The sequence below is a fragment of the Pelophylax lessonae genome (genome assembly GCF_965119305.1).
Source record: "Pelophylax lessonae genome assembly, chromosome: 9".
Lineage (NCBI taxonomy): Eukaryota > Metazoa > Chordata > Amphibia > Anura > Ranidae > Pelophylax > Pelophylax lessonae.
The window spans coordinates 256,385,496-256,397,837 of NC_138776.1; the positions used below are offsets into that span (position 1 = coordinate 256,385,496).

A 12,342-nucleotide genomic window follows, 5' to 3' on the forward strand; every position below is an offset into this window, starting at 1 on the left:
GGGAAAAGTCTTTCCTGAAACCACAATATTTCCAACTCTTCTGTCCAAATCGATTTAATATGTATCTGGCAATTCAAATATTTTGCCATTTTTAATGCAGGTTGGAAGAAGGAATACATGGAGTCCAAGAAAGAAGATTATCAAAGGATTAAAGAATATAACTCTCGTATAGGGGAGGCTGTTAACCTACAGACAAGATACACCAACTTACTACTGATAAAAGACCCCCAAAATATAGATGAAAAGGCAGATGAAATAACTTCTTTAGGGAGAAAACATCTACAGATCATGGAGAAAAGATCATCCGATGAATATTCCCCAATTACAATCCAGTCCTTGTTTGACCCTGATGAAGAGGGTTTCATTCCAAAGATTGTGGTGCTACAAGGACCTGCTGGGATTGGAAAAACTATGACCTCCAGGAAGATCATGCTGGATTGGGCTTCCGGGAATCTCTACCAAGACAAGTTTGAGTTTGTGTTCGATCTGAGCTGCAAAGAACTCAACACCATCACTGAACCCATAAGCCTTGTGGGACTTTTATCCAGAACCTGCAGAATGCAATGTACAGATGCCCTGGTGTCTATCCTGAAGGATCCTGGAAATCATAGAAAGCTTCTCTTCATAGTTGATGGTTTTGATGAATTGAGGTGGACTCTGGAGAAGAAATCTAATGTTTGCCATGACATTTTTGAGGAAACTCACATAGAAATACTCCTCCAAAGGTTGCTCAAGCAACAGGTTCTGAAACAGTCTTCTCTGATCATTACCACAAGGTCCTTGGCTCTGGAGAAACTTAACACATTCATTGATGATTCCCGTTATGTGGAAGTCCTGGGGTTTACAGGGGAAGATCGTGTGAAATATTTCCACAATTTCTTTAAAAATGAAAATGATGCAGACAAGGCTCTCAGTATTATAAAAGACAACGAAGTTCTGTACACCATGTGTGCTGTCCCCATTGTATGTTGGATTGTGTGCACTGTATTGAAACCACAACTAAAGAAAGACTTGGACTTAATGCAGTATAAAACAGCCACCTCTGTATATCTCCTCTACCTGAAGGGTCTAATAAAGTACCATGGTAGGAACCAGCCAACACAATCCTGCCTGAAGAAACTGTGTGCTCTGGCAAAGGAAGGAGTTTTAAACCAGCAAATCTTGTTCGAGGAAGAGGAATTAGAAAGACATGGGCTTTCTTTGTCAGAGATTGAGTCCGTATTTCTGAACCAGAATGTTTTTCACTTGGATATTGACACCAAGACCTACTTTGGCTTCATCCACCTCACCGTACAAGAGTTCTTTGCTGCTCTGTATTATGCATTGGATGGTGGTTCTGGAAATGAGGAAGACTCTTTCCTTCCGGACATCTGTAAAGGGGACTCGCTTTCAACGCTGTGTGCAGAACATCCTCATTTACTGTTGGCCGTACGGTTCCTGTTCGGGCTCTTAAATGAAAAGGACACTGAGGCATTCTCGAAAAGCACGGGCATCAACGTTTCACTCCAAGTCAAGTCTGCAGTGGAAAAATGGCTTGTAGGAGACGTGCTTTCAGTTTACTCTATCGAAGCCATCTTCTGTCTGTATGAGACACAGGACATGGACTTCATAAGGAGAATCATGTCCCGTTCTCTGTGTTTGGAATTAGAAACCATATGGATGTATACCTCAGATTTTGGAAGCAATTGCTATAAACAGTTGTGCTATTGCTTGAAGATTTGCCCACCTTTTCAAGCTCTCACCTTTGTGCTGCTCACTATTGAACCGACAGACCTGGAAATGTTATCGCCATACCTACACAATTGTCGAATACTCTGGTAAGAATTTTTGAGGATACCTCAAGAATGGAATTCCAAATAGAAAATTGAATGTGAAATATTTGATCTGACCAATCAAAGACTGATTAATTTGAGCGATGTTATCTTTAGGGTGGAAGTGCTTTAAACGCAACTAAAAATATTTTTTTCAAACATACTCTCTTTTCTTGTATTTTTCGCTAATGCTAAGTATCAAAAACTCTTGTTTTCTTCCTTTTTGTTTTGGTAAGGTAATATGGTTAAAATACCAAAGCTTGTAACGCTTGTTTATGGACTCAACCAGATCTGGAAAGGGTCTCCACTATACTGTATATACAGTATATATATATATATATATATATATATATATATATATATATATACATATACATATACATATACATACAGTGCATCTGGAAAGTATTCACATCGCTTCACTTTTTCCACATTTTGTTATGCCTTATTCCAAAATGGATTAAATTAATTATTTTCGACAGAAGTTTGTTTAAAATTTTTGCAAATTTATTAAAAATAAAAAACGAAAAAAAATCCCACGTACAGTACATAAGAATCACAGCCTTTGTCAATACTTTATGGAAGCACCCTTGGCACCAATTACAGCCTCAAGTATTTCTGAGTATGATGCTACAAGCTTGGCACACCTATTCTTGGTCAGTTTCTCCCATTCTTGTTTGCAGGACCTCTCAAGCTCCATTAGGTTGGATGGGGAGAGTCGGTGCACAGCCATTTTCAGATCTCTGCACAGATGTTCAATCGGGTTCAAGTCTGGGCTCTGGCTGGGCCACTCAAAGATATTTAAAGAGTTGTCCCGTAGACACTTTTTTGTTATCTTGGCTGTGTGCTTGAGGTCATTGTCCTGTTGGAAGATTAACCTTCGCCCCAGTCTGAGGTCCAGAGCGCTCTGGAGCAGGTTTTCATCATGGATGTCTCTGTACATTGCTGCATTCCTCTTTCCCTCAATCCAGACTAGTCTCCCAGTTCCTGCCGCTGAAAAACATCCCCACAGCATGATGCTGCCACCACCATGCTTCACTGTAGGGATGATATTGGCCAGGTGATGAGCAGTGCCTGGTTTCCTCCAGACATGACGCTGTCCATTCAGGCCAAAGAGTTCAATCTTTGTTTCATCAGACCAGAGAATTTTGTTTCTCATGGTCTGAGAGTCCTTTAGGCGCCTTTTGGCAAACTCCAGGCAGGCTGTCATGCGCCTTTTACTGAGGAGTGTCTTCCGTCTGGCCACTCTATCATACATGCCTGATTGGTGGAGTGCTGCAGAGATAATTGCTCTCCTGGAATCCTCTCTCCACAGAGAAACACTGGAGCTCTGTCAGAGTGCCCATCGGGTTCTTGGTCACCTCCCTGACTAAGACCCTTCTCCCCCGATCGCTCAGTTTGGCCATGCGGCCCACTCTAGGAAGAGTCCTGGTGGTTCCAAACTTCTTACATTTACATATTATGGAGGCCACTGTGTTCATTAGGACCTTCAATGCTGCAGAAATGTTTCTGTACCCTTCCCCAGGTCTGTGCCTTGATACAATCCTGTCTCGAAGGTCTACAGACAGTTTCTTGAACTTCATGGCTTGGTTTGTGCTCTGACTTGCACTGTTAACTGTGGGACCTTATATAGACAGGTGTATGCCTTTCCAAATCATGTCCAATCAAGTGAATTTACCACAGGTGGACTCCAGTCAAGTTGTAGAAACATCTCAAGGATGATCAGTGGAAACAGGATGCATCTGAGTTAAATTTTGAGTGTCATGGCAAAGCATGTGATACTTATGTACATGTGATTTTTTTCATTTTTATGTGATTTTTTTTCATTTTTATTAAATTTGCAAATATTTCAAACAAACTTCTTTCATGTTGTCATTATGGGGGATTGTTTGTAGAATTTGAGGAAAATAATTAATTTAATCCATTGGCTCCCACTGCTGTCAATCACAGCCTCTGAGAAGAGAGCGGGACAGGGGACAGGACAGAGCTGCGCTCTTTGTGTCTTATAGGCATGCATGAGTGGCTTGCTATGGGGGCATTCAGCAGGGGGAAGGGGCCAGGAGCATCAGTACCTGAGAAGAGGAGGATCTGTGCTGCTCAGAGCAGGTAAGTATGACATGTTTGTTATTTTAAAGAAAAAAAATTAACCTTTAATATCACTTTAAAAGTTTAGGTTGAAGAGACACTGTCATCTGCCCATTCTCCTGGTAGTCCACCCTCCTGCAAGGTATACTCTTCCATCAATGCTCCCTTGGTTCTTCCTCATTGCAAGAGTCTACCCTGAGCCTACCCGAGTGGATGTTACTCCCCCATCAATGTTACGGTGTTCAGGCCTGGTGATTGGCCAATTGGGGAGGTCACATGCTCCCCCATAGCATGAAACCCCAGAGTTAGGATCAGGACACAGGGAGGAGGAGACAAGGAAGTGTGGATTGATGCAGGGTTACCTTTAGAAATAATGGGCACCATACAGCCTACCTAAAAGGATCCCCCACCACTACCTTAGCTCTACAGTCACAATGATTAACAAAGAGTGGGAGTGTCAAGCTACTGACCGGACACAGCAGAAAGAGATTTACCAGCAACATTCCATACAGAGATGGCATATGCTTTGGTGTAAATCCCTCATCAGGATCTTGAGCTGTCCCTCCTAAGCTCTCAATGCTCTTGATCCAACTTCACACCTGTCATCATTAGGATGGGAACAGAATTGCCACTCCCAGACCTCATCTACATGGGAACTCATCCTGCTACTAAACCAAACCTGGGCCCATTAAGGAAGTATTGCCTTTACCCAACTGTGGGTAGGTTCCTACGTGGTGAGGCGGCAGCAAAGAATACACTCAGGCTGAGGCCGAGGAGCATGAAAACAGTATATTGTAGGAGCTCCAACAACATACAAACAGGCCCCATGGAAAGCCACAGCCGACCGGAGCCACTTACGAATAGTAGCAGAGGATCAAGATTCTGGAATGATGCCGACAGCTTCCGCAGCGAAGAGGCCTGGCCAGTCCATACCCAAACGGGAGGCTTTCTATGAGAAGATGGTGTAGTCCCTGCACTTTCCCTACTCCTCTGGAACCTTCCCCTGCTGTTAAACACTGTCTCTGCAAGATGGGGAACCTGTTTCTACACTAACCACTTGCATAAAGCGCAGACTTTGCCTGACCCAAGGTGGCCACCAAGGTCCCGTGGAAGACCACGTTCCTCACAACTTCCTTCCCCTTGTGCATTGTCACTTCGGTTGAGCGCCACCTACAGTGGTGGATACACATTGAACCTACCTATCCCGGGAGCCAGAGTTTTAAATAAACTCTGCCTGACCCAAGTTTGCCACCAAGGTCACGTGGAACGCCAGCTGTTTCCCTGTAACCACAGAAAGTCATAGAGGAACCACGTTCCTCACAACTTCCTTCCCCTTCTGCATTGTCGCTTCGGTCAAGCGCCACCTACAGTGGGGGATACACATTGAACCTACCTAGCCCGGGAGCCAGAGTCTTAAATAGACTCTGCCTGACCCAAGATGGCCACCAAGGTCACGTGGGGCGCCAGCGTCCAGCTGTTTCCCTGTGACCACAGGAAGTTATAGAGGAACCACGTTCATCACAACTTCCTTATCCTTCTGCGTTGTCGCTTTGGTCGAGCACCACCTACAGTGGGGGATACACACTGAACCTGCCTACACCCCTATTGGCGGTGCTGGATGGATGAGTATGAGAAGGCAGATAACAGTGTCTCTTTACTTAATTTTGTACAACGTAATTTTGCAATACATTCTCTGTAGTAAACTCTATTTAACGATTTGTTCTCTTTTTAGCTTTAAGTTCTGTCATTTTCCCCAGAGAAGTTATTCACAAAGCCAGCAAGGTGAAGACGTTCTGATGGAGGAAAAAATGTTTGAGTCTTTAGATTTTGATCAGGTAGAAGGCGAGCTTACATTTTCGGATGATGAAGAGTCAGCGTATCTTTCCTGGCTGACCAATCCACAGAGTAAAACACAAGAATTAATGTAAGAGAAATCTCAAGGTTGTGTAGTGAAATGGAAATGTGGACAGTCCCGTAGTTTTCCTGTTCCTAAAATGCTTTATGTCCCAATGATCTTACTTTCTAACTGAAGGAAACATTTTAATTATCTTCCAAATCTCTTCTCCACTCATTATCTTTCTTTATTCTCAAATATTTTGTTTCACACCTTTGCATTGGGGTGACGTACTGTGTTTTACCTTGTCTTGTAAATTGCATTGTGGTGCCATTTATTTTTATTGACATCTCAATCAGACATGTGCAGTTCGTTTCGTTCCGAATTGAAAATCAGAACAATTTTCTGTTTTTGGAAATTCGGATGTATCCAAATTTTCGAATTAGAATAGTACCGAATTTAAACGAATCCAAAAAATAACAGAAAAAAAATCGGACAAAATTCTAATTAGTTTTCGAATCAATTTTGAATAGTTTTCGAATTCGAATAGTTTTTGAATTAGAATCATTTCTGAATTTGAATTCAAAATCGTTTTTCGATTTGTTTTCCAATTTCCAAAGAGAATAAAATAGAATAGAAAGTAAAGGAATAGAAAAAAGAATAGAATAGAATAAAAAAGAATAGGCTAAAAGAGAAAGAATAAAAATATCTAGTATAACCTTATATAACAAAATAATATAACCAAATAGATACATTTGAATTTGAATGCATAAGAAAAGAATAAAATAGAAAAGAATAAAGAAAACAAAAGACTGGAATAGACTATAGCATAATAGAAAAGAAAAGAATTAAAAAAAAAAAAAACAATAGAATAAAATAAAAAGAATATAACCATTTCCCAACATTCAAATAGAATGAGTTTAAATTTGAATAAATTTGAATAGAAAAGAAAAGAGTAGATTAGAATAGAATAGAAAAAAACAGAATAACGTTATAAAAAAACAACAGACTAGAATAGAATAGAATGAATATAACCATCTTCCGAAATTCGAATTTTGAATGGAATAATGTTGAATTTGAATAAAAAAAGAATAGAATAGAATATAAAATTATAGAATAGAATAAACAAATAGATAAGAATATAATTTAAATAAAACAATTGAATAGAATAGAAAGAATATAACCATTTTCCAAAATTCAAATGGAATCAATTCAAATTTGAATAGAATACAAAAAATAGATTAGAATATAAAGATGGTTATAGGGAAATGGCCTCCTCCTATAAAACCATTCCTGTTTTGGAGGTTGTCTCATTGTTGCCCATCTAGTGCACCTGTTAATTTAATTAACACCAAAGCAGCTAAAACTGATTAACAACCCCCTCTTCTACGTAACTGACCAGATGAATATCCAAGGAGTGTACTTGACTTGATGCTATACTCTGATTAAAAAGTGTTCCTTTAATTTTTTTGAGCAGTGTATTTGTAGCTGCTGAGTTTGGATATTTATTTATTTATTGTTTTTTTTTTGGGGGGGGGGGGCTGTAACCCTTCTTTTAATTAAATACTTACCTGCATTGGTTGCCAACCTCAAGTTTGATGTTCTTCTGATGTTCCTTCTATAGGTTGTACAGCTGCGATCTGACCAGCTCTTCTTGTGAGGGCATCTGCTCAGTTATGAGTACAAACAAGCTACTTACCAGCCTTGATCTAACATACAATATGCTACAGGACTCTGGGGTAAAAATTCTGTGTGAGGGACTCAAAGATCCAGGCTGTACCCTGCAGGAACTAAGGTGAGAACTGCATTATAAGCGATATAATAATATGCAAGACTCTAGGATAAATCCCCTATGTGCGGGACTCAGACCTCCAGATCTGACATAAGACCCATGCCGTAAAGATGGCATCAGAATCTGCTGGGCTCTGGAATAAGGTTTTCCGAGAGGAATTTAGTCAACCAAGAGAGAATTATTCTGTAAGTGGTATGATAATCTGGGGTGCTGGAACAAACCTGTGTGAGGAACTCACTAAAAATGATATAATAACCAAGAAACCTTGTGTGAGACACAATTCAGACTGCACCTTGCAGGAGCCGAGGTGAGAATTTTATTATATAAAGGTATACAAATCTGAAGGACTCTGGAGTAAAACCATTTTGGGCTCAGATAATAAGGCTGCACCCTGCAGGAGCCGAGGTGAGAATTTTACTATATATCCCTGTTGGCAATAATTGAGACTCGCATGGCCCTAGGCATCAAAGTTCCTTCAGATATCTGGGAGCACTCAATGAGTCACAGAGACGGCAGGTACAATGTCACAGAATGCTCAGCCTTATTCAAACAATGAGATGGTTTTATAGAGAAAGTAAAAGGGGAAGTCCCTTTCCAGGAGATTATACATAGAATTGATAAAAGAATAGCAGTTTACCATTACGTGCTTCAAGTAACGTACTTTCATATGAGCTAATTAAAATAAGGCACAGTTATAATTGGCATTACATCAGACTTGTTCTAAGGGTTAAGATAAGACATAGTTAGTTACTTCAAACAGAGTTGCTTTAAGGGTCAGTTTGACCACACAGCATAACGTCCTGGAAACTTTCAAGGACATTTACTTAGATAGGCTTTTTAATTAAGCTGAGCCTAGGGTTTTAGTAATAAGATGGAGTTGAAAAAACAAAATGCAGGATAAATATTCCTTCAATCCCTGATGCCCAACTTGCCAACTGAAGGGCCACATGTAGCCCTTTGGCACTTTTTGTGTGGCTGTTGGGGCCCCTGAAGACCCTAATCTGTGTGCCCTGTTATACTAGTGATTTTTAGCAACCTCATGTCATATGTCTCCAGTCCAGTGGCAAAGGGAGGGGGCTGACCTGGACTAAAGCCCCTAGTGGGCCTCCAAAAAGCCCCATGTCTTGTATTGCTCATGAGAACTTATTAGCCCCAAATCCCAATGCCTAGGGTTGGCTGGGAACTCAGGGCTATAGTACACAGTTTGCACACCGTGATTGGTTGCTGGAAACACCTAGCAACCAATCACCTTCTGGTTAACTTAACCAGCAGGCGATTGGTTGCTGGGTGGTCCTAGCAACCAATCACTGTGTTCAAACTGCATACTTTAGACCCGAGTTCCTGGCCAAACCCAGGCCTTGGGACTCAGGGCTAATAGGTTAACTTGGAAATGTAACTCCGGCAGCTCCCGCCTCCTGCTGTCTATTCGGTACTGGCACTGTTGTTTCTCTCTTCAGTTCTGCCTCTTTCCTGCTCCCTGCTACGATTCTGTGTCTCCCCCTCTGCATGCCGGAATAAGGTAGAAAGGGGCAGAGCTGCAGGGGTTTAAAGGTGTGAGGGGGGCTGTGTAATGCAAAAGGGGTTCAGAGGTGTGGGGGGAACTGGGTAATGCAAAAGGGGCCTAGAGGTGTGGGGGGGGCTGTGTAATGCAAAACGGGTACAGAGGTGTGGGGGGGGGGGGCTGTGTAATGCAAAAGGCATCTGAGACCTGAAATGTAAACAAAAGAATGCAGGCAATAGAAAATTCTGGGGAAAAAACAGCACAAGGTCCCTCCCCCAATCAATACCAGGCCCTTTGGATCTGGTATTGATTCTAAGGGGAACCCCACACCCGTTTTTTTTTTTTTTTTTAAATGGCATGGCAACCCCCCCCCCCCCCACAAAATCCATACCAAACCCTTATCTGAGCATGCAGCCAGGAATGAGCAAGCACCCCCCCCCCCTTGGATAAGGCCACATGCCCTCAACATGAAGGGGGTGCTTTGAGGCAGGGGGGGCTCTGACCCCACCCAAAGCACCTTGTCCCCATGTTGATGGGGACAAGGGCCTCTTCCCCCACAACCTTGGGCTGTGGTTGTGAGGGTCTGTGGATGGAGGGATTATCGGAATCTGGAAGCCCCCTTTAACAAGGGGGCCCCCAGATCCCACCCCTATGTGAATGAGTATATGTACCCCTACGCATTCACCAAAACAGCTATACACTAGAGGGTGCTACACTCGTATTAAAATATGCACAGTGACCTGTGTTGAGAATAATACTCTGTGTAGATCAGATGAGAATGCCCTTATAGGCGTCTGAAGTCAAATTTGTGCACCCTTTAGGGGTTGAGAATGCTGACTGCTGTATAGGTACCATTTGTCTTTTCATGTCTCTGTTTTGTCCCTGCAGTCTCTGTGGTTGTGAATTGTCTCCTTTGTGCTGTGAAGATCTCCGCTCTGTTCTAATCACGAACCGATCCCTCACCAAACTGGATTTATCTTTTAACAATCTAGAAAACTCTGGAGTGAAAATTCTTTGTGATGGAATCAGAGATCCAGGCTGTACCCTGCAGACCTTTATGTGAGACTTTTCCTAAAATTCCAGTGGGAAATAACTTTTATCAGCACGTAGGAGGTGGAGCCTATATAGAATATTATGATATAGAGAAGAACCCTGGTTGATCAGGACGTTATGTCTTCCTTGTACTAATTAAAGTGTAACTAAAGGCAAAAAAAAATTATTTTTTTCATTTCAGATAGAATGGAGAGGGATTAGAACCCCCTTTATTGCTGTCTATGCCCCGTTAGGGAGATTCGTCCCCTCTATTTGTCATATTATCAGCAAAAGTGGAAGTAAAATAAAATCCCAAATTTTGGGTAAAGACCAGAAAAGTAATAGAGGGAAAATTTTCCAACATGTTCTGGTGACCTCCTGGAGATTTCCTCTTACTTCTTGTTGACTGACAGAGTTTATAACCTTCCTTTACTTGATTAGGGTATTACAGATAAATACAACCCATACTTAATTCTGCCAAAAGGGATACCCATACCACTAACTCTGAACAAATAACGCATGACACCAATCTGGAGAAAATTTGGCCTGATAGGTCATTTTATTAACAAATGAACAAAACCATACATAATCCAGTAACCATAACATAAAGGTTGCCAGTCTTGTGAGGCACCCAAAACCAAATTAGAATTGTGCATCACAGTTAAAACGTAACGGTCCCCAGCCACGCAAAACACTGGTTCGAGGACAAACACACTTCACCACAGATACTTCCTTGTTACCACTTTCCCGTTAATCCACCATTAACTGGGATCCACTAGAGGGCTCCATACCTTAGATGGGTCACCCTATGAACTTTTCCAAGAATATTAATGCCTCCAAAGACCCCAACCGCCAAACCCCGCTTTTTTTTTTTTTTTTATCAAATAAAACAACCATCGAGAAAAACAAAGAACCAACTAGGGCAGGAGGGTGGGAATTCCTGTTCTTCAGTCTTCCAAGGAGGGTCTGCCTCACTTTCTGCTTTGTCCCTTGCATACCCCCCCATCCACAGCTCCACCTATACCTCCTAGAACAATCCCAATAATTGACCTCCTGATGATCCCCAGCAAATTAACCCTTGTTGTCCTGTATCTCCTGTAAACCCCTTCATGAGGCCCTGTGCCTATTTTTTTTGCTTTGGGCCTGCCTTTATTCACATTGAAAAAATAAAGAATAGCCTTTAGTTACACTTTTACCACTTGCCCTCCGGAACATATACCCCCCATCATGACCAGGCAATTTTTTGCGATACGGCACTGCGTTACTTTAACTGCCAATTGGGCTGTCATGCAACGCAGTACCCAAAAAAAAAATGGATGTCATTTTTTCCTACAAATAGAGCTTTTTTTGGTGGTATTTTATCACCTCTGTTTTTCTTTATTTTTAATATTTTTTGAGCTATAATCAGAAAAAGACCGACAATTTTGAAAAAAAAAAAATCTTTCTGCTACAAAACATATCCAATAAAAAAATCTTCCTCAATTTGGGCCAATCTGTATTCTGCTACATATTTTTGGTTAAAAAAAACCCCCAAAAGTATATATTGATTGGTTTACGCAAAAGTTATAGTGTCTACAAATGATGGGATATATTTATTGAATTTTTATTTATTTTTTACTAGTAATGGCGGCGATAAGCGACTTATAGCGGGAATGCGATATTGCGGCGGACAAATTGGACACTAACTCACACTTGTCTTTTTGGGAACCAGTGCCACTAATACAGTGATCAGTGCTAAAAATATGCACTGTCACTGTAATAATGACACTGGCTTGAAATGGGTTACCATCAGGGGTGATCAAAGGGTTAACTGTGTGGCTAGCATTTGTTTTCTCACTGTGGGGGAGGTGCTTTTACTATGGGAAGGCATTGATCCATGTTTCTGCGTTGCAGGAACACAGTATCCATGCCTTACCTACTGACAGAACGGCAATCTGCCTTGCTTACATAGGCAGATCGCCGTTCTGGCTCTATGCCTAATGATCAGTGGGTACTGGTGGACATGAAGTCCGCAGGACCCGCAGATCAGTTCCCACTGTGTCTAATCACAGTGGGATCGGGTGGCAGGCAGTGCACGCCCCAGACCCGGAAGTGCAGGATCACGTACTTGGTACATGATCCTGTGCAGGAGAGCCGCCGTATATGTACAGTATACAGTCGGCAAGTGGTTAAGTTAGCCAAACACCGGTAGAATTTCTTCCAAAAAATGTATTTTCTGAAAATTCATTGGATTTTCTAAAAATCAATAGGGACAAATTGACGATTATTTTCTGCCGCATGGATGAGA

The 12,342-nt window shown here is 41.6% G+C and overlaps 1 protein-coding gene across 1 annotated transcript in view; it reads left to right on the forward strand.

The window, feature by feature from the left end:
- The window catches only part of LOC309564396 (uncharacterized protein), a 107,914-nt gene that overhangs the window by 5,715 nt on the left and 89,857 nt on the right, over window positions 1–12,342 (forward strand). Inside the window, exons 5-8 of the mRNA XM_082269024.1 lie at window positions 101–1,817; window positions 5,629–5,820; window positions 7,355–7,525; window positions 9,912–10,082. Of these exons, the coding sequence (XP_082125150.1) occupies window positions 101–1,817; window positions 5,629–5,820; window positions 7,355–7,525; window positions 9,912–10,082 (2,251 nt within the window). The remainder of the gene's footprint in view (window positions 1–100; window positions 1,818–5,628; window positions 5,821–7,354; window positions 7,526–9,911; window positions 10,083–12,342) is intronic.